The 21,912-nt window shown below is 51.5% G+C and overlaps 2 protein-coding genes across 2 annotated transcripts in view; one reads left to right on the forward strand and one right to left on the reverse strand.

The window, feature by feature from the left end:
- The first annotated feature begins 13,293 nt into the window (after window positions 1-13,293).
- Window positions 13,294-15,419, forward strand: ENHO (energy homeostasis associated). The gene is made up of 2 exons (XM_006216801.4): window positions 13,294-13,593; window positions 14,613-15,419. The coding sequence occupies exon 2, from the start codon at window positions 14,773-14,775 to the stop codon at window positions 15,001-15,003; it is 231 nt and encodes a 76-aa protein (XP_006216863.1). The 5' UTR covers window positions 13,294-13,593; window positions 14,613-14,772; the 3' UTR covers window positions 15,004-15,419.
- A 57-nt stretch (window positions 15,420-15,476) lies between these two features.
- Window positions 15,477-21,912, reverse strand: part of DNAI1 (dynein axonemal intermediate chain 1) — a 55,000-nt gene continuing 48,564 nt past the window's right edge. Inside the window, exons 17-20 of the mRNA XM_072959230.1 lie at window positions 21,394-21,542; window positions 21,189-21,288; window positions 18,812-18,997; window positions 15,477-15,798 (exon numbers count right to left, since the gene is read on the reverse strand). Coding sequence (XP_072815331.1) covers window positions 15,700-15,798; window positions 18,812-18,997; window positions 21,189-21,288; window positions 21,394-21,542 — 534 coding nt within the window. The 3' untranslated portion in view covers window positions 15,477-15,699. The remainder of the gene's footprint in view (window positions 15,799-18,811; window positions 18,998-21,188; window positions 21,289-21,393; window positions 21,543-21,912) is intronic.

The following is a 21,912-nucleotide window of genomic DNA, read 5'->3' on the forward strand; positions in this document are numbered from 1 at the left end:
GATGTGCACTGCTTGGAGGGGGTTGGATCCCAGGTCGGGTGTGCATCGCAGCCCAGCCTCTCAGCTCACTAGTTCTCCTTGCTCCTCAAGGTGCACTGGGGATGGGAACCCTCCTCTGGGCCCTGTTCCTGTAACACTGACTTGTCTCTGGCCCGTCCTCTTCTCGCTGAACACCTTCTTGTCTCTGTCTCTGTCCTATGCCTGTCTCTGAGCATGTCTTTGTCCTGGTCCCTGTCCTTGTGTTTCTCTGGATGTCTTCATCTCCTATCTCTGCCGCCCTCTGTCTCTCTCACCATCTCTCTCTCTCTGTCTCCAGCCCTGTCTCTGCCTCTGTCCTCCTCCCTGTCTCTCAATCTTCTCTTTTTCTGCCTTCCTCCCTCTGTCTCTGGGGGTTGGTCCCCATCTAAGAGTCTCTGTGTCTCTCTCTCTGTGTTTCTATCTCTGTGTGTTTGTGTGTGTGTGTCCCTGTCCCCAGCTGTGTCTCTGTTCCTCTTCCCTGACTCTGGCAGTTCCCTCTCTTTGCCCTTCTCTGTGTGCTCCTGCCCTGGTCCAGACCCCTGCCTGTGGCTGCTCTGCTCTCTGGCCTGAGCCGGGGGCTGTCCTGGCTTCTGCTGCCCTCTCTCGGCCGCCCGCCTGCCCTTCATTCTCCTGGGCAGGCAGCTATCAGCACACACATCCACGGCTGCCTCCCAGCAGCGGGCCAGGAGAGGAGAGAGGGAGGTGGTGAGCAGACACCCGGCAGGAATGCCTCCCTGCGGCCTCTGGCTTTGAGAGCTCCCCAGAGCCAGTGAGCTCACTAACTCCCTAGGCTGGGGCTCCGAGAAAGTTCATTCTCACATGGAGAGAACAGAATGCTTGGCTCCAAACCCAGCCCTGTGTCCTGCACCTGTGTGTCTTTACGGCTTGAGGCCCTCGTGTTCAGTCTGCCCGCAGCCGAAAGCTACTGGACGTGGACAGATAGAGATATGACCCTCAGATGGTAGCACCTGCCTGGGGATGTAGGGCTAAAGCCCCGGGGGCAAGAAGGGTTGCAGTATAATCCTCACATCCCTCCCTCTCCTCAGAGGATGGCAGAGGGGAAGGAGGTCTGAGGAGGGGAGTCTGATGGAGCCAGTCTTGAGGAGAGAGGCTGTAAGGGACTTTATCTGACAGGATCACTCTGATGGGGAAGGCGAATCCGAAGGTGAGTGGGTCTGAGAGGGCCTGTGTGACAGGTTTAGTCCGGCAGAGGCCGGTCTGGAGCACGCTGCTGAAGGGGTCCTGTTTGGAAGGGCCGATCTGAGGGGACAGACTGATGCAGGCAACGTCTGAAGGGGACTACCAGTCTGAGGAGACTACTCTGAAGGCACAGAGGTCTGAGAATAGGATCTCCAACTAGTCCTGCTTTGCCGGGGACTTCCCAGTTTTAGCACTGAATATCTCGAGCCCTGGGACACCCCTCAGCCCCAGGCAAACCGGGGTAGTTGGTCACCCTATTTGAGAAGGCCTTGCCTAACAGTACTGATCTGAGAGGCCGGTCTGTGAGGGAGTGCATCTGAGGGCGCCTGTAATGACAGCACCAGTCTGAGGGGGGAGGCTGCTCAAGGCTGGAAGCTTCTTTGAGCAGAAACCAGGCTGCAAAGGGAGTGGAGAGTTTGGGTCCTTCCAGAAGGGTAGTGGCTTGGGGAGTGGCCACCAGGGGGCAGGGCAAGCTCTCAGGAGAACCAGAGACAAAGGTCCCAGAGGGAGCCAGACAGCGCGGGGCTGTGTGCACAGTGTGCTCTCTGCAGCGTGTCACTGCACCATCACGTGCAAGTTTGTGTGATGGTGTGCAGCTGTGCAGTTCTGTTTTTGTGTGACGAGGCGAGCGGGGGCAGGTCTGTGGTATGTCAGTGTGGCTGTGGCCGAGGCCTGGCCTGTGGCCGTGGGGAAGAGAGCAGGAGCCTTTTGGGGTACCAGGGCAGGCGGGCGGTGGGAGAGGGGCAGTCAGAGAAGTTTCCTTGGGAGGCGCTGAGATGGGGAGGGGAGGTAGGAACCAGTCTTCCCTGCCTGTGCCTGCCCCTGCCCACCGTGCTATCCCTGAGAGTCCAGACACGAAAGCTCAGTGCTTTGGTCACACACAGGGGCAGCCCCCAGGCCAGGCTGCACAGCTAGGCCCTGCCTGCCCTCCTCTCCTGCGTCTCTCCTCCTGCTCCCTTCAGCTGGCACTCCTCCAGCTGGACAACCCCACTCCACCCTGTTCCCCCATCATTGTTTCCAGCTGTCCTATCTCCGTGCCTTGGTTCATGCTTTCCCTGCCCGATGCTCTCTTGTGAAGCATTTGAGGTCCCTCTGATGCTGCCTCCATGAAACACTCCCTGCTCACTCCCTCTTTACTCAATGGGTGGACTGGAGACCCTCTCGGAGCTGAGGCCTGGTCCTGTGGGCCCCCGTCTCACCTCTGAGACTTGAAAGGGATGGGGGCTGGGACTGCTAGGGTCTTGCCCACAGAAGGGCTCTTAGGGGAGAGGTGTGGACAGAGCAAGGCTGGGGATCTCTGAGTTAGGGCAGCAAAGTGACACCACCACCACAGAATCACTCCACCCCATCCTATCCCCCCACTAACAAAATGAACAAAAGCCAAACAAACTGAAACAAGAATGCTGGTACCAGCTCGAGTCCAACCAAACAAGGACGTTTTATAAACCTTAAAATGTGATAGCAAAGGGAAGTAACAGAAGATTCTGGTGCAGTGAGTGAATGGTATGTCTCCTAACCCCATGTCCAAAACTAGTATTGAGAAAAGGCAGGTCAGCCAAACACCAAGAATTCTCGTGAATATACTGCAATCTGAGAGAAGTGGACTGTTGGGTGAGTAGGTAGCCTTAGGAAAAGTCTGGGGGGAAAATCTTTGTAAGCAGAAACCCCTATGCTCGTCCATGAGATCTGAGAGGCCAGAAGAGCTGCCATGGCTTGGTGCCTTCCAGGGTACAGGGCTGAGGTTGGGGGCTAACCAGAGCCGACAGGATGGGATGTGCCCTGCTCTCTAGCTGGAGAAGGATTCCTAACAGGGCCTCAGCAGCACTCAGTCCCATCAAGGTCAGTAGGCAGCCCCAGCCAAGTCACCCCCCAGGCCACAGAAGTGGGGTGGGTGGGTTTGGAAACAACAGCCAGCTTTCAAACTATGACTCCCAGGGGAAGATAAAGTGGTCCAGCCAAGACGGGAAGGTGCTTGACTCCAGAGCAAGGAGAGGTCTGCTCAGTGTGAGCCACAGCAGATATAAGAGCAAAGGAAAGGGCATGACCCTTAGGCACACAGACCACAGCCACAATACAGGTAGGGAGGAAGGAAAGAGGGAAAGAAGGGAGGGAGGGAGGGAAAGGAAAGGAACAAGGAGGACAGAATGCAAAAAATAGATAAAGAGCCCAATCTAAAAGGAAACACAACCAAAGGAATAAAAGCAGGCTCCTGGCAAGTTCTTCCTGTTACAGAAGGCCTTAATAATAGTATGAAATCAATAGAACAAGAACCCAAAAACAAGATGATAAAACAACAGAATGAGGTGAAAAGGGAGATAACAGAACTAAGGAAAAATAATAAAGGGCCAAAACAATACCGTTACAGATGTCATAAATAAACTAAAAACCGCAAAACACAGAATGGAAATGACTGAAAACCAAAGTAATCTGCAGGAAAGCCTTGAGATAGCAAGAGCAAATGTGATGGGAAAAGGTAAAGATGCTAAAGCAATTAGAGTGAAGTTAACAGGACAAAGACAAGCTACCATAAGCATAATTGTTGGCAGCCCTAAAGCTGAAGTTCCAAAAATGGAACGGAAAAAGTTATTGAAGTATGAAACATGGGAAAGCCTTCCCTGAAATGAAGGAATAACTGAATATTCAGATTATAAGTGCACACCATCGACTAGAAGACTTGATACGGAATAGTTGACATTAAGATACACTGATTTAGCAACCAAACTTTGAGGATAAAATAAGAATACTTTAGGAATCTAGGCAGAAAAAGCAAGTCATGTCAGGGGGAAAATTCGGTCTGAATCTCAGATTTCTCCAAGGTAACATTCGTCAAATGAAGAGAATGAAACAATACCCACAAAGTTCAGAGGGTAGAAAACCCCAGAATATAACCAACCAAGGGGTTGATCCCAATCATGAATTTGGGGATACAGAGCTCACCAGCCCCACTGGAGAAAGTTCTCAATGACAAAATTCAGTCAGCCAAGAGATGAATCAAAGTCAGATGCTGAGAAAAGGAGATTCCTCGTAAGAGGACCGGTGATGAACACTCATTCCATTTAGATTAAGATTCAACTGTGGGAACTTTCATTGCAGAACAGAATGTAAATATTGTAAATCCTGATAAAGTAAAAACAACATTGGCAACCTAATCTGGAATGGAGAAAAGGGGTAGAAAGGAAGGCAGAAGAACAAATCACACTTTCTTTCACAGTTCAGAGCAACTAATAAGTGTATAAAATGGAAACAATTGTAAAGCTCCTACTCCAGTCTCTTAACTGAAATTGTTTTTCTTAACTTGAGAGGGGTCTTTTAAGAATGAACTTTTTTTTGAGGTGAAGAAATATTTAGCTGAAGTTCAGCTATTCCTTCATTTTCACTTTAGTTTCTTTTCCCTCTATCAAATTCAAGTAATAGCACACTTTGGACTAAAATAATAGCTTCTATAGTGTGTCTCATTCATTTTTCTACCTGTCTGACTCTCTACCTCTCTCTCTCTCTCAAATCTTTGTGCATAAAATGTTAATGCTGACTTCTGGGTAGTGAGATTTTCAGTGATTCATTGCATTTTTCTTTGTATTCTTTTATATGGCTTATAAATCATTAAAAAATAATAAGCATGTATCTTTTTTCAGTTTTTAAAGACCATCTCTCTTTATCATCTATCTATTTAGATATCATTTATCTATTACTTTGGGTTTAAGGGAACTCAATCTTTTTTCTTTTTTTTTAATGAAGGGGAGGTAATTTGGTTTATTCATTTATTTCTATTTGAAGGAGGTACTGGGGATTGAACCCAGGACCTCCTGCATGCTAAGCATGAGCTTTACCACTTGAACTATACCCTCCCCCTGAAATCCCTCAATCTTGAACCTCAGAGTCCTCATCTTCAATCCAGGGATAACAAGATTTACATCAAAGGATGTGCTGAAGATTGTGAGATAATATACCACCCCCCTTGTGGTAGGCTGAAAAATGGCTCCCAAATAAGTCCACATCCTAATTCCCAGAACCTGTGAGTGTTAATTTCCACGGTAAAAGGATTTTGCAGCTGAGATTAAGTTAAGGCTCTTAAAATGGGAAGATTATCCTGGATTATCCTGGATTATCAGGTGGTGGGGATGTAATCACAACCATCCTAATAGAAAAGAGGCAGGAGGAGTCAGAGTCAGAGGAGGTGATGGGATGATGGAAGGAGAGACTGAAAGATGTAGGAAGGGGCCACCAACCAAGGAGTACAGGTAGCTGCTGAGAGTCAGGGGTCCCCGGGAGATGGGGAGACCTGGTCAGATATGTGTTTGGGAAAGACTGCTCTGGGGGCCGTGCAGAGGAGGGTAAGGAGGGAAGAGAACACGGGACCTGTGGTGGCTGAGAGCAGCAGCAGGCCTGAGTGAGGCGCTTTGACTGAACGTGTGAGGCCTGAGAGCAGGCGGGAGAAGGCCTAAGGCCAGGGCAGTGAGAACTGGGCTTTTCTTTTTCTTTTTCAAATCAGAGTATAGTTGCTGTACAATATTATATGAGTTACAGGTGTACAATATTATATGAGTTACAGGTGTACAATTTAGTGATCCACAATTTTTAAAAAATTATATTCCATTTTTTGTTATTATAAAGTATTGGCTATATTCCCCGTGTTGTACAATATATCCTGGTAGCTTATTTTATACCTAATAGTTTGTACCTCTTTCTCCCCTACATTTACGTTGTCCCTCCCCGCTCCCTGTCCCCACTGGTAACCACCAGCTCGAAGAGCTGTGCTTTTTAGAGCACAAAGTCACCACGTCTCGATGAACATGGGAGACGGAAGAGTCTTGTGCATCCCCTGCTGACGGGAAGGTGGCAGGGCTGTTTATTGAACTAGTTAGCACAGGAGGAGGGCAGGCTCTGGGCAAGTTGATAATAACCACGGTTCAGACGTTCAATCACTTGCCTCCAGGTACACAGCACGTTAAGGGACAGCCGAGCTCAGATGCAGACACGTCAAGTGTCAGGCACGAGTGTGACCTCTCGGTGGAAAGCAGTTACAGGTGCGCTCTGGGGTCAGACACAGCAGGACTCCTGTTGACCTGGGACAAGGTGATGGATCGATCCAAGGCTCAGTTCCCTTAAGTGGACAATGGGAAAACAGCACCCACCTCAAGGGGTCGTTGTAAGGATTTACTGAGATGATGTATATAAGGAAGTTAGCACAGTGCCTGCCACGCTGTAAACACTCCATAAATCTTACTCTTAATAACAACAGCAGCGGCGGCAGCACATCAGTCCGGGATTCGGGAGCAAGGTCTGGGTTGGTGTGAAAGTACTGTCGGCATAAAAATGGGCACTGAAGCCACAACACGGAGGAGGAGCTTACTTAAGGAGAGGAGAGGAGACGAGGCTGGTGGACGGAGCGCAGCTCACCAAGGAAGCTGAGGAGGGGCCAGAGAGGCGCGGCAGCCAGACAGCGGGCTGGAGTTGAGGGCAAAGCAGCAAACTGGGGTTTTTGTCCAGAGCATCCCTGCTGCTGAGGCATCTTGAGGAGGCCCTTATTGCCTTGAGCCCTGGTTCCTTCACCTGTTTCTTGGACCTGGTATGCACGTGAGGGAGATCTGTGATGAATGTTCGGCTCTGACAGTGTCTAAGTGCTTAATGAACAAGAGTTGTTGTTTTAGGAGGAAGAATATATGTTCCCAGAGAGAGTGGCTTCATGGAAGACACAGGAAGATAGGGTTTCAAAAGGGAATCAACAGCCTCACTGCTGCCAAGAAGTCAGCAAAGATAAGGGCAGAAAAGTACTCACTGGATGTGACAAGGAGATGAAAGCGACCTCGGTGAGCCAGCTTCAGGGATGGCGAGAGCAGCCGGTGGGGGCAGCGGCTGGGGAGGGATGGGAGGTGGGGAAGTGGAGCTGGGAAAGCAGGTGGCTGCTGGGCAGGGATGATGAGGAATGAAGAGGTGGGTAGCAGGCGGCGACAGGCACGGTTTTGAGATAGGGAACCAGAGCACGTGGCAAGCTCGCCTGCCCTAGAGCAGAACTGCTTCATGTCTACCTTGCCCCCACCTGCTGGCTCCAGCCCTGGGACCCTTTGTTCTCCACACAAGGCCTCTCTGTCTGGGCACAGATCGTGGTACAATCCCAGGACTCTGGGTCACCCAGTGCTGAAGCCAGGCACCTCCTCTCTCTGTCCTACATTCCAGTGTGGCCTAGGAAAAGTTGAAGTGGTTCCCACCTTCTGCCAGGGTCTTAGCTTTCATCCCTCTCCCTGCCTGCCTGGATCTGCACAGCCCAGGGGAGATGGACGGTAATAATAAAAATAGCGATCAGTTTTATCCTTTCTCCTGGTTCCTTGTCACGAGTATTGAAACATGCCCATGTAAGAAACATGTAAGAAATTTTTAGAAAATTTAAAAAACTTCCTCTAATTCCACATCCTTCTGTGTCTAGTCTCCTTCCTCCTAATCTTACAGTCAATCATCTATATTGCTTCAACTTCTTACTCTGGAAACCACTAAAATCTGGCGTCCACCGCATACCCCATCTTCACTGCCCACTGCGACTACTTCTTGCCAAGATGATCAACAGCCTCCTTGTTCTTAAGTCCAATGGTCCCTTTCTATAAACTACTGCACCTCTCTTTGATATTTTGGATTGCTGACCTGTCCCTCATTGAACCTCTGTCCTTTCTTGGCTTCCTTAAAGGTCTGTTCCCTCCTGATTTTCCTTCTACCTCTCTGACAGCTCCTACTTTATTTACTTTGCATATTTATTTTTCCTCTGCATCCATAAATGTTAATATGGTAGACTTCTTCATGTTTGGTTTCCCTTCTGGTGAGAGCTGTCTTTTACTCATATGGTTATCATAAGAATCACCATCTTATGCTCCCCCCTCCACCACCTCCACAGGTGCAGGGAATGGCATCTGACCAGAACCAGGCTGATAAGAGCAAGTCCTTGAGAATTTTGGAGCTGGAACTGAGCTGGAACTGAAAGAGATGAACGAACATTTTAATGAGGACCTGGATTTCAGTTATAGAGTTGAGAACTGTCAGAAGCTGGGTTTATTATTATTATGTGGACTGGAGGAGCACAGGCAGCCTGTCTGGAGAGAAAAGAGGAGAGAGAGAAGGCAGGGTGGGAACAATATGCAGGGCCTGTTCAATTCCTCTGGCTCTTCCAGGGTACCTCCATCCTGATTGCTGGGACCTCTCTGTTTTCTAATCAGGCATCAACGTTAGAGACCAGCCAGTCACTCAGCTTCTGCAATTCACAAGGCATATAATAATCTAGCTCCTAGCAGTCCCAGGTCAAGACTGAAACACTTGCCCTTAACCAACTTAAATAAATTAAAACATACTCTGTTTCTCCCTAACTGCTTGCAGACCACCATTTTGGACGTCCCTACGTTGCCAGGCAAATGTGAAGGTGCCTCCCATTGCAAAGTGAGTTGACTGGAATGCAGGTGAGTCTAGGGCATCATTCAAAAGCAGGACATACCAGCCCTGTCACTCCAGCCTATAGATGTCCCATGAAGCCAGGAGGCATAGACAGAGGGATCGAACAGGCCCCTAGACATGGTGCTAAAAAAGAAATTGCTCCAAGATCTTGCACAGACCCTGCATCTTCTTGGTAAAACTGAAGATTCAGAGAGCATGGTTCTATAAAACTCTACTATTGGTTATGGTAGCGGAAGTCTCTTGTGTCATGGGTGTTTTCATCTTTTAAATAGTTTTTCTATTTGGGAAAATTTTCATTTTAAAAATCCAGCCGCCTCAATACAGAAGTCAGAATTAAAATTCCCAGCATCCCTTCCAGCTTGTCTATAGGCATGCTGCCTTCCCCGTGTGAGACTTTGATTGGAAGTGAGCAAGATGAGTGAGGGAAATATCACTAAAATTCACCAGTATTTCTGGTTCTCCTCTCTTTCTGGGCACCAGGAAGATGGTACTTCCCTTGTTCCTTGATGTTGAGTGTGGCCGTGAGGTTTGTTTTGATCAATGCAATGTGAGCAGAAGCCAGTATATGTTTTTCCTCACTCCCTTCTGCCACAGCGAACTCTGAAGGTTCACATCAAGAAGGTGGCATCACCATAAGGTGACAGAGCCTCCAACAGCTTAGATCCCTGAGTGACCACAGGGATCAAGTCTCCTGCTTCCCTCTTCACCCATGCTGGAACTGCAGCTGAGCAAGAAATACACGTTCACTGTTTTAAACCAGTCAGATCTGGGAATTGTTACCTAACTAATTCTGACTGATATACAAAAGAAGCAGTTTGGACATAGGACTTCCATTTCTGCTGCTGCTGGTAGCCCAAGCGTCCAGCTTTTGAGGGGTGGTAGTGGTCACAAGCAGTGGCTTCCTAGTGGTTGCAATACTGAGTTCTTACCACAGACGTGCCATCGAGCTTGTAAAGTCAGCAGTGAAGTCGAACTCTTCATGCTTAGTACTTGGAGTGGCAATGACTGTGATTTCCTCATCGCATTGCATGGTATGGTTTGGGTGCTGTTCCTAGAAACTTAGCCTCAAGTCCATTTCCCCAGCCCTGCTAACAATTCTGAGCTAAATAATATCCTTTAACAAATCCCTTTTATAGTTCAACTATCCAGAGGGGATTCTATTATTTGTGATAAAGAACTCTAACTGATAAAATTACTCTATTTAATAAATCTTATGTTCCATCAATTCTAAGAGGCAAGTTATTTTATGTATTACTAAAAAAAAATACAGGCTTAAAAACTATTACAGGCCATTAATTGTAAGACATATTCTGATTTCACAGCTGTTTAAACTAGAAAAAAATGTGCTTTAGGATCAATGAACTGTGTTAATAGCAAAAGGAATTCTCCCCCCAGATGAAACTGACAGACAGCTGATTATGGTTTTAAGAGAATTGTATCATTTGGGAGGAAAAAATAAAATCATAAGCAACTCTCATAAATGCAGAGATCTGTGATTGCCCAATTCCAGGAAAATCCCTAAGACACCACCAGAAAGTGTAGTGCTAATTAGTACAGTGTCCCACAGAGAAATCCTCCACAGTGGTGTCCTCAGGGCTCTGGATAAGAAATCTCATCTTTGTGGGCAAAACCTGGGGCAGCCAGATTGGCTGATGGAGGAACTCTGTAGCCAAGATGCTAAGAGATTCCCTAGCCCCATCATTTTCATTGTTATTCATGGCCAAAATTATATAGATGATGTTCTGGATTAGTAACCACTGTGCACGGCTTTCTTTTTGCTCCATTTGATTCTCTATTTCTTCCATCTCTAAATGTAAGGGTTTTTTTTGGGGGGGGGGCGGTTTAAAAGTAGTTCAAAGGCAGTTCAAACAAAGGTAATGGGATTATTAGAAGCCATATTCAGAGAACCTTATGGAGAACTGACTAGAGCATGAAGGGACATTACCCAGAGAATCTATATATGAAGAACATTGGTCCTATGATATAACCTTCAGAAGCAATAGCTGGATATGTCATTGAGCTGCCCTCCCTTGAAGAGGAGCTGCATTTATTGGCATATGTACAGTGGGATGGCTGGATAATATAGGTGAGTGCATTTTTGGAATCATATGCATAGGGAAACAATGTGTGTTGGGCAAACAAAGGATGGACTATAGTGAACAACTGCCATTCTGCCTTTTCAGGATCTCTCTTCTGCTCCCCCAACCCCAGTATCCATGCAGTTATCTTGTGGGCCATGTTAGGCAATTTGATCCGCATCCATCCCTTGGCCACAGCTGATTGGTCCAGAGTTAAGTATCTAACTAAGCTGAGCCAATCAGAGTACTTCCTGAGGAATTCGCAAACCAAAAAAGGAAGCCAGTGTCTTGTTGGATGCCTAAGCATAATGTCAAAAGACGTTAAAGATTTTAGGCTTTGGGATTGTTGGAAGTCATGTTTTCACCATGTGGACCAGAAAAGCACTGGAAGCCAGTCTGGGGGTATGGATGATGGCTAGGACAGAGCAGAAGAGGGAAATGAAGGAGACAAGGAGAAAGCAAGAGAGATGAGAAGTGGAGAGAGAACCTAACGGCTTTTGTGTCTATTAGTTCCAGTTGTTCCTGAGGCATCCATGTCTTTGGGTTTCAGTATCTGATTATAAATGTCTCTTTTTGCTTAAACCAGTTCCTATTTTTCCTGGGTGAGCTTCAACATATCCAAAACAGAACTTATCATCCCCCACCAGCCAACCCCCTGCTGAAACTTATCCCTTCTCAGTCTTAGTAAATGGCATCACAGTATCCCTATCACCAACCTGGGAGTTATCCCAGACTTTTCCCTCCCTCTTACCCTCCATATCCTACAGGTCTTGCCAATTGTAATTCTCAAAATCTTCAGTGCTTTACTGGTCTCTCCACTCCTATTCCCCCTACATCATTTCAATCCCTTGTCATTACTCCTTGCCTTCACTCTCAAATGCCTTCAATCCCTCCTTCCACCCAGCAGCCCAAATCATCCTTCTAATTTCTGCATATGATCACATTTACTCCTCTGCTCAAAATTTCTCCAGTGGCTCCCCATTGTCTTCAGGATGAAATCTGAACTCCTGCAGCTGGGTCACAAATTCACTCATATTACGCTCAGATGTGCAATGATACATCTCCTCTCTTTCCTAGAACTGATTTGATCTTGTTCACAATGCCCCCACCCTGCTGGGTAACAGGGGCAGGGGGAACTAAAATTAATCCACAAACTCAGTCAGGTTCAAAAATTTATTTTAGGCAGTCTCTAAGTAATTCAGTTGGTTTGGATGACTCAGTCTTTCAGGTTATTTTACCTTTCCCTTTCTCATTTTCAAGATAGCATTTGGATTTACAGGGATCTCATTGGGGGAAGGGGCCCCTTAGCCATGTGGTCCTTGGGGTTGTGTCTGTTGGCATTTGATGGGATGTGGTCGGTCTGGTATAAATAGTGAACTACAACCCTGAGCGATAGCTATTACTAAAACCATTTTACAGATGAGGAAGCTGAGGCTAAAAGAGATTAACTTGCTCAAGGTTAAAGTGGCAGAACCACTCTGATTCTGGTAGGCACTTAGATCTGCACCTAGAATTCTAGGTAAGTTAAGGCTGGATTTTGGAGGATTGAGAGACTTCACAGTATAGCTTTAGGGATGCGCTTATCCATGGAGAATATGTCGAGTGGAATGTGAAAATAATCTATTCAGAACACTGAGGAATCACTGGCATATGAAGTAGGGTAGGAAAGGCTACCTGATGGCTTCTGCCCAAGGTGATCTTGCTCTTAGGAGAGTGTCTAGACGGAGAGAGCCAGGAGCTTCTAGGATGGAGAATCATGCCTGGTCCTGTTTCAGCCAGGGCTGAACCATCCTTCAGAATACCCCATTCCTCTCTGTCCTAGACTCCCCCATAGAAGAACAAACTACAAACCTGTGACCAACACTGGGTGCGAACCCAATAAACGTGTCCAAACAACTTATGGTGGCAGGGCTGCTCACACCTCCTGGGGCCAAGGCAAGTGGAGCCAACTGCAGACCCTCTGAAGTGGGGATGCAGCGTCCACACCCAGGTGGGAGTGGATGTGCAAGAGTACAGAGGACTTCCAAGACCAGGAGGCTCTGTCTCCTCCCAGATGTGGTGTCCCAGAGTCTTCCTCCAGATGACGGCGACAGAGACCCCTCGCAGATATGGAGGGGCAGTCTACTCAAGTAGACGGGTACAAAGGCTTTGGCTTTTCTCAGATGTTGGGTGTGCAGATCTTCCGGGTGTGGAAGGTGCAAGAAATCCCCGCAAGTAGGTGGATCTCGCCCCCGCCCTCTTCCCCCCGGAGGGATCCAGTCGGAGTAGCCCCTTTAGCCCTCTTCCCGCCCCCGCCCCACGCCTGCACAAGGGGTGGGCCAGTCTTCACCCCAGCTCACGACCAATGGCAAGGGTGCCTGGCACGGCCAGCCAATTGAATGGCGGCAGCGGCGAGGGGGATGGCTTCGCCTCCTACAGGCTGCAGGCCGCTGGCCTCCGAGGAGGCGGGGCTCTTCGCTGTTTTTGCGGCCGGCCGAGCCTGGCCGAGCCCAGCCGAGAGCCCAGTCGAGCCCAGCCGAACGTAGCCGAACACAACCGAGCCCAGCCGAACCCCGCTCCCGGACTGCCGCCGCCGCCCGAGCGCCGCCGTGCGAGCAAGCGAGCGGCCACGGCCGCGGAGGAGGCGCCGCCCCAGGGGGAGGAGGTGCCCGCTCGCCGCAGACCGCCCGCGGCAGAGGCCGCCCCGGTCGCGCCGCGGCGGGAGCGGCCGGCGGAGGCTGCGCGGCCGCGGGGGAGGGCCGGGGGAGGGGACGTCACCCCTGCCCGCCTCCTGCCGCCCCCCGCCCGCAGGCTCCCGAGCCTCAGTCGGCGCCCAGCATCCCGCTGCCCCGGATCTTCCCGCGGGCGCGCACCGGGCTCAACTCAGGTAAGAGGGGCCCTCCCACCTAGGGCACGGGGGCTGAGAACCAGAGACGGAAATAAAGAGACATAGACCTACACAGACACTGAGACACAGCCGGGGAGAAAGAGAGACAGACACAAAGACAGAGACACACACGAGACGCACAGAACTAGAGACAGACCCCACGGAGAGGGGAGAGAGACCGTCCACGGGGACAGATGGACACACAGCCAGGAAGAGAGAGAGAGAGAGAGACGCAAGGGACCCATATACACACACAGAGACAGGGAGAAAGAGACAGAGACCGACACAGAGATACACAAAGAGATAGACGAGACTGATACAGAGATATACAAAGAGATAGACGGGGAGAGAAATGAGACACACAAAAGAGACACTCAGACTCTAAGAGATGAAGACACACAGAGAGACAGCTACACATAGAGGTGGGTATACAGAGGCAGAGGCACACATCCAGGCAAGAGAACCAAGGGACAGAATAAGAGCCAGACACACAGACACACGCACCTGACCTGGAGACACAGTCTCACCGAAAGGCATTCAGCCTTAGATACACAGACCCACACATGCCTGCCAGGCTTCCACAAAGTTCCCTCTGTGTGAGCTGGCACCTCTGGAGGTCTCCTGGGCTGGTTGGCTGGAGTCCTGAGAAGGGGGAGGCGCCCAGGCCACACCAAAGCTGGCCCCAGTGCCCATCCTTCATGGCCTTGGGCTTCCTCAGTCCCACCCACTCACACAGTTCTTTTGATGGCTGGATGCCCAGTGGGCAGGGCCAGGCCATGCCCACTGGTCAAAAGCAGAATGAGATAGAGGCTGCCTACTCCACCTTCCCCACTGTGGCCACACCCCAATCCAGGTGCCCAGAGTCAGGCCGGAGGATGGGGGTGTTGGCTCTGTGGGGTATTAGGTCCTGCTGGGAGGCCAGAGATTTGGGAGGGGACTCTCTTCTCTACCCCTCTCCTCCTAGGCCTCACCCTACCCCTTCCTCCTCACCAGCCTTTCCTTTGCTCTGTACCCCACAGGCTCAGGACTGCAGGTGGACATCTCCACTGCCCGGGAATCATTGAGTGTGTGGACAGGACAGCCTCCTCGGAAGGCCGGCTACACAGAGTCCTGCCTCGGCATGGGCCTTGACATTGAGGCAGCCCCTCGGTCTGTGCTTGTCTGAGGGTGCTGCCCGTCATGGGGGCAGCCATCTCCCAGGGGGCCCTCATCGCCATCATCTGCAACGGCCTCGTAGGCTTCTTGCTGCTGCTGCTCTGGGTCATCCTCTGCTGGGCCTGCCACTCCCGCTCTGCCAACATCGACTCCCTCTCCGAATCCAGTCCCAACTCCAGCCCTGGCCCCTGTCCTGAGAAGGCGCCTCCGCCCCAGAAGCCCAGCCATGAAGGCAGCTACCTGCTGCAGCCCTGAAGGCCCCTGGCCTAGCCTGGAGTCTGGGAACTAAGTCCACCCCACCTGGAACCTGGAATCAGGATCCCAGGGGCCAGCCAGCCTGGGGTCCAGAACTCAGAGTCCAGCCTGTCTGGAGCTGGACCTAGCGGCCCAGAGTCTAGCCGGCCTGGCTCCAAGAGGGGCTCTGCTGGCCCTAGGTAGACAGGCCCGGGGTGGGGGTTCATGAGTTGGTGCTAGGGCCAGGGCCATCTGGACTCTGCTCCATCCCCAGGGCCAGGGGCTGGGCTCACCATCTCCCTAGGCCAAGCACCTCTAGGCCCTCGAGGTTGGGGAAGCAAACTGGAATCCATGGCAATAATGGGAGGGTGTCCAGGCTGGGCCCCTCCTCTGGTCCTCCTACTGTTTGCTGGGTAATAAATAGAACTATGGCTCTACCCTGAGATTTTCTCCTCTTCTTGGGGGCCCTGCTATAGCAAAACTAAAGGTGTGGGTAGGCTTCCAGGCATCAGTTTATTTGTGCAAAATAGGAGGTAACTGTGGTTGAGGGTCAAGTCCTGGAGGGAGGTGCTGGGACTAGGGCTGGAGCAGGGTGCAGATGCTGGGACCTGATCAGGGGTGGGGCACATACTGGGTGCTAAGGCTGGGCTGCAGTACCAGGATCAGAGGCTACAAGTACTGGGTTCAAGAAATGGGACAGGCCCTGAGGCCAGGCCCTCACTTCTTGGTTTTCACTTCCCTCACCAGGTTCAGCAGTTTGTCCAATTTTGCGATCTCCACGGCTGGACCCTTCTGCACTTCCTGCCCCTTCTTTTCCTGGGGACAAGAAGGGAAGTACATGTCAGGGAGGAATGTGAGGGATGGGCCCCTCTCTCTGCCTCCCGGCACCACCTCCTGGGCCCAGTTTACCCCAGCGGTGCCCCGCCCGTCTCCTGCCCAGTTAGATTCTGGATCCCTGCCTGCTCCCACTTCCACAGGATCCTTCCCCAACTCAGGTTAGCAGAGGCCGGCAAGAAACATCCAGCTCTGTTTCTGAACCTCAGATGGAACCTGATGCTAGGAGGAGTGAGAGGAGGTATCCACCAACAGACCCTCAGAGGAACTAGCCTTTCAAGCCAGGGGAAGCTGTAGGCCAGGGCCTCTAACTGTTGGGACCACCCTTCCCATGGGAAGGTATCTGGCTGAGTCCTAACGAGCTAAGAGGTGTGTGTGTGTGTGTAGGGAGAAGAGTGTGGGCAAAGCCACAGGTGCCCTCACCTCATACTCTTCTAATACTTTGAGGTCAGGCTGGGAGTGGGGCGCCACCTGGGACCAGGCCTGCTGTGTCAGATGTACCCAGGGGAGGGGAGGGTGTCAGGAGACCAGAGAGGGCAGGTGGGGTATCTGTGTGATTCCAGGTGTCCTCGGCTGGGACTGTCCTTCAAAGCCCAGATCTTGAATTTATGACCCCTCACCCTTGCCTACAGGGTCCTCTAATCCTTTAGCTGGTAAGCGGGGCTCTGAGAAGAGAGTTGGGACCCTGGGGTGTGTGTCACTCGCAGGCCTGAGGGCTCCTTGGCAGACCAGCACCAGTGCCATCCTCCCTTCTGTCCAGGTGGTGGGGTGTGGGCTAGGCTGGGGCAGCTGCCATTTCCTGCCTTCCCTCTGCTGTGCCCAAGCCCCCGCCCTCTCAGCCACCTGTGCCCTCTGCTCACTGGCACCTGCCCCAGCCTTGCCTGCTGAGGGCCCAGCCTGGGTCTGGCCCGGCTGTGAGGAGGGGGAGAATGCAAGGCCAGCGGGCCCCTTCCCGGCCCCACCCCGGCTGCTGACACCCTGTGGAGCTCAGGTTTCCTCCTGGTGTGACCCCTGCACCTGTTCCCAAATCTGTCTCCCCCTCCCCTTGTGGCCCAGGGCCTTTGCCACTATCCAGCTCACCTCTGCACGCTTGAGGCAGAGAACAAAGATGTCTTTCTCTCTTCTCACTCTCCTTACCCAGTTAAACTCATTTTCTCTTCTTGGCCTCACCCCATCCCCTGGGAGTCAGGAGGCCTGGCTTTTAGTTCCAGTTTTGTCATTAACTCCCTATATGACTTTGGGCAAGTTCCTTGCCTTTCTGAGCTTCTGTTTCCATCTATACAGTCATTATGGAAAGTAGTCCTTGACCTTTGACAAGCTGGGCTCTGACACCAATCATGGGAAGCTCCCTGGGCTGGGAAGTCAAGTCTCTGCAGCCAAACCCTCTTGGGAAGAGCAGGGAGGCTGCAGCCTACAGAGGAGAGGCAGTAGGAATGCCCAGAGGACTTCCTTTGGCCTGGATCACATGGCTGCTGCTAGGGTCAGGTGGCAATTTCACAGAAACTGCCCAACCACCCAAGAACTAGACCCTAGTTGTCACTTGCTCAGGTCCTCTGATTCCCAGGTACCCATGTCCTCAGGTCCTCAGAGATATAGATCCCCAGATACACAGAGCCCAGCTCTCCCAGCCATGACCTACCCTTGCTCAAGAGGAGTTGGGACAGTGGGAGATCCTTGCCTCCCTGGGTCAGAGTGGGCAGGGCAGGCCCCCACCTTCAGGGTTGATGGCTATACCCCTGCCCGTATGGGTCACCATCATCCCTCCCACAGGCCTGTCCACCTCTGCCAGCTCAAGCCTGGGTCTCTCTCCTCACTAAATTAAGAGCAGATTTTATCTGTTCCACAAATTGTTCTGCCTTCTTCCCCCTCCTTGAGGCCAACTAGTTGGGCTTAGCAAAGAGTTTTAGGCCACGCCCGACCCCCTCATCCCACCCCACCCCACCCCACCCCACCCCACCCTGTGGGCCACAGCTGCAGGCACTCACCAGCCTTCTGAGTATTTATAGCCAAGTCCACCCCCTCCCCCAGCTGGCTACAATTACAGGCCCAGCCAAGCTCCCAGCCTTTGCCTCCGTGGCCGAGGAGGAACCGATCAGGCCGGCATGGGAGGGATGGTGCGGTGGCCTCTGCCTTGGTAGGGTCACAGGGGGGCAGGTGTCAGTAGTTGAAAGACACAGGCCTCTGCCTGGCCTCAAACTGCAAGTAAATGCCTCAAATTGCAACCAGGAGGTAAGTCACCACTTGGCTCAGCCCTGGCCCAGCTCTGATCCCGGCCCAGAATCTGACAGAAAGCGAATTCCATTCTCTCTCCTAGCACCCAAATGGGCAGGACTGGGCTCTGGGTTCCCGGGCTCTGGATTTTTAAGTTGGACTGTTGGGCTCTGGATTCTAAGGCCTGGATTCTGAAGTCTGGGACTCTGAGATCTAGACTTTGAGGTCATGGCTCTGGGCTCAGTGGCCTGTATTCAGGGCCCCTGGGCTCTGGGCAGGGTCTCTGCATCGTTAGACATCCCAGAAAGGAACCAGAGCTCAAAAGGAGGACTGCCTAGCTGCTGACCTAGTTACCCTCCTCATGGCTCATTTCTTTCTTCCCCGTGTGGACCCGCAGCTCCCAGCTCAGGGACCATTGGAGCTGAAGCCCTGTGTAAACCCAGCCGAGGAAGCAGAAACTAAACCTGGAGCCCCCTGCCTGTATGACACCAAACGAGCCAGTGATGCCCGTGTGCTTCTGCCAGGCTTCAGACATACAGTCACCTGCTTACCTGATGTCTCCACCTGGGGGCCCACAGGTAACTCAGATCCAGCATGTCAGAACTGATCGGTCTCTCCACAAATCTGCTCCTCCTGTGCTCCTCACTGGGGCAATGACACTAACCTTACTCTGGGTCTCCCAAGCCAGAAACCTGGGGGCCGCCCCCTGGTTCCTCCCCTTTCTCTCAGCCCCCACCATCCTGGGGACTTTCTCAGGTGGCAGTCTGAACTCCCAAGCCCATACCTTGGGCATCTTGCGCAGGTTGGGTGAGAGCTTGAGGCAGGTGATGTGCCCGCGGTCGTCGCCCACAATGATGATGGGGTAGATGGGGTTGAACTTCACATGGGTGGTCTTGTTCTTCTTTTTGGCCACCACGGGCTGGTTGCAGATGGCCTCGTACTTGTTGATGGACAAGTCAAACACGTGGGTCTGTGAAGAGGTGGGTGTCAGCACACTCGGGGTGGGGGGATGAGGCCCCTGTGCCCCAACTCAGAGGAACTGCCCCTGAGCTTTCCGGGGTAACACGACAGAGGCCTGGCACAGCATGCTGGAGCTGGGGGCACTGGGAAAGGGGGTTTGTGTCTCTGTTTTTCCCTTGGTTGAGGGAATGAGAAGAAAACATTTAGGAGAAAATTTACGTCTATGTGGAGTCAAAAATAACAGCTACCATTTATGGGCACTTACTGTATACTAGACTCTGGGCAAACATGATACATGGTGGCACCGTCCCATTACGAGCCCCACAGCCAGTCTGTAAGGTAGGTTCTGTCATTACCCCCATGTTGTACATGAGGAGACAGAAGCTCCCATAGGGAACCTGCCAGTAAGCGGCAGAGCCAGGGTTTATGCCAACTCACGTACACCAGGTGCTCAGACAGAGCTCGTCATACAGCTGCTCGACAGATGTTCGACCTTATTTTATGGCTTACCAAGTCCCAACCGTTAGCACCTCTTGCCTAGACAACCGTGGCAGCGTCCTAACTGGTCTCCCTGCTGCCGCTCTTGCCCTTCTGGCGTCCAACCTCCGTGCAGCAGCCAAGCCTACCTTTAAAAAGTCTCACATCCTCTAATAGTCTCCCTGGGCGCTCTACATAAAATCCAGATCCCTTACTCCGGGTTCTCTACCCTCCGCTCTCTGCTTGTGCTCTCTCCCCTTTGCCTACCGAGACCCCAGCCACCCTACCTGCCTGTTCCTTAAGCCCTTGCAGCTCATGCTCCCCTCCGGGCATTGGCACCAGCTGTTCCTCTGTCTGGAATGCCTCCCGCCGCCCTCACCTGGCTGCTGGCTCTGACTCAGCTCTCAGCTTGAATGTCGCCTTTTCAGAGAAGCCTTCTCTGACTACTTATCTAAGAGACCACATAGTCCTTTTCTTTTACATCACTCTCTCGCTATTTAAACACATAACAGCTTTATTGAGATATAATTCACATACTATAAAATTTACCCATTTAAAGTGTCCAGTCCCTGTTGTTTAGTATATTCCCAGTTACGCAACCATCACCACAACCAATTTTAGAACACTTTTCGTTTCCCTAAAAAGAACCCTTATGCCCATTAGCAGTCACTCCCCATTTTCTCCTAACCCCTCTAGCCCTAGGTGACCACTGATCTACTTTGTCTCTATAGATGTGCCTATTTTAGACATACATAAATGGAGTCATACAATGTGTGGTCTTTTGTGACTGGCTTCTTAAACTAAGCTTGTTTTCTGGGTTCATCCATGATGTCGCTTTTATCAGTACTTTATTCCTTGTTTCTGATGAATAATAAGCCTGGTGAGTAAACTCTGTATATTGATGGACATTTGGGTTGGTTCCACTTTCTCCACTACTAGGAATAATGCTATTACAGACATCGGTGTACATACATCACCCTGCTTTAATCTCTGCCTAGCAGTTAACCCTTTTGGGGTTTTCATTCTTGTTGTTTTTTCTCTCTTTCCCTTCAATGGAATGTAAGCTCCACAAAAGCAGGCACCCAAATCACCAGGTGCTGGCCTGGAGCTGGGTGCCGCAGGTGGCCCTGAGACACCTGTTCAGCAGACAGATGATGGACTGGAGGGTGATGCCTTAATCACTGTCTTCTTTCCTGGTAGGCGCCTTTCAGTTTATACCAAAGCCCATAAGGAAAATGGGTTTGTATTTAAGAATTACCTCACAAAATGCTTCTTTCTGAGCTTTCACCAATTCTCATTGTTGCACAGACCTCTCCTATCTCCTGCTCTCAGATTCAGCTTGCATACTCCCAGGGATGGGGACCTCACTCTTTTTTAGACACTGTTTCAATCACAGATCAACTCTGGCTCATAAGTTCTTCCTTCCATCAAGCTGGCACCTGCCACCCTGCAGCTCCCTCCCCAGGGCCCTCAGAGGAGACACCTGCTCCTCATGGCATCTTGTCCCCCCACCCCCAGTGCCCTCTCCCTCAAGGCCTCATGGGATGAGTGGTCTCTCTTTCGACTGGGCCCTGGGTAGCCTAGCCCTTGAGGTTATACTATCCTTATGTTCCGCCTTCCCCCACCTGACCTGGACGTGGGGTGGGCTCTCCAGGAGGGAGACCCTGAGATAGCCCGTCCTATCTTCAGTATGGCGTCAGCAAGGTCAGAAAGGGGGCACTCACCCTCCCATTGGTGGTGACTGCTGCAAACACAGTAGAAGAGTATGGAGCCCAGGCCACATCGCCCACGGCTGAATTTAGGTCATAGATGAACATCGGGGTCCTGCAGTGCGGAGGGGTGGAAAGCTCATGACACCAAGGGCTCACAGTACCAGAGCCCTGCCGGCCCCAGCCCAGGGTGGAGCCTGAGGGAGGGCATGCCCCTCACTTGACGGTGTGGTCCCAGATTTTCACCGTCCAGTCGGAGCTGCAGGACATGAAGACCTTGGTGTGGTATGGGTTCCAGGACACAGCATCCACTGCCATATTGTGGGCATCATAGGTGTCGAGGAATTGGCTGGAGTAGGATTTAGAGCACTGGGGTGGGGGCGGGGGATTGGGGATCAGAAGAGAGAGAGAGAGGTCAGCAGCCATCACTTCCCTGGGGGCCCTGGAGGGTCAGAATCTGAGACTCCTCTTCTGTCCTAGCCCTGCATCCCTGTCACAGCTGAGCTGGGGCCAAGCTGTTGGCTGCTCATCTCACCCTCAACACAACCTGAGAGAAAGGAGGGGCTTAAGGAGCTGCGGTTGAGGTGGGCAGGGGAGCCGTCCTGGAGGGTGAGGGAAGCCTGGCCAGAGGATTCAGGCCTTGGCAGAAAAGACTTTCTCTCCCTGAGCCCACGCAGAGCATGTCTAGGGGCCCTGGGTGAGGTGTGGTCTAGCCTGTATCCAGGCTAAGGCTTGTGGA

This window comes from Vicugna pacos, chromosome 4, assembly GCF_048564905.1.
Source record: "Vicugna pacos chromosome 4, VicPac4, whole genome shotgun sequence".
Taxonomy (NCBI): domain Eukaryota; kingdom Metazoa; phylum Chordata; class Mammalia; order Artiodactyla; family Camelidae; genus Vicugna; species Vicugna pacos.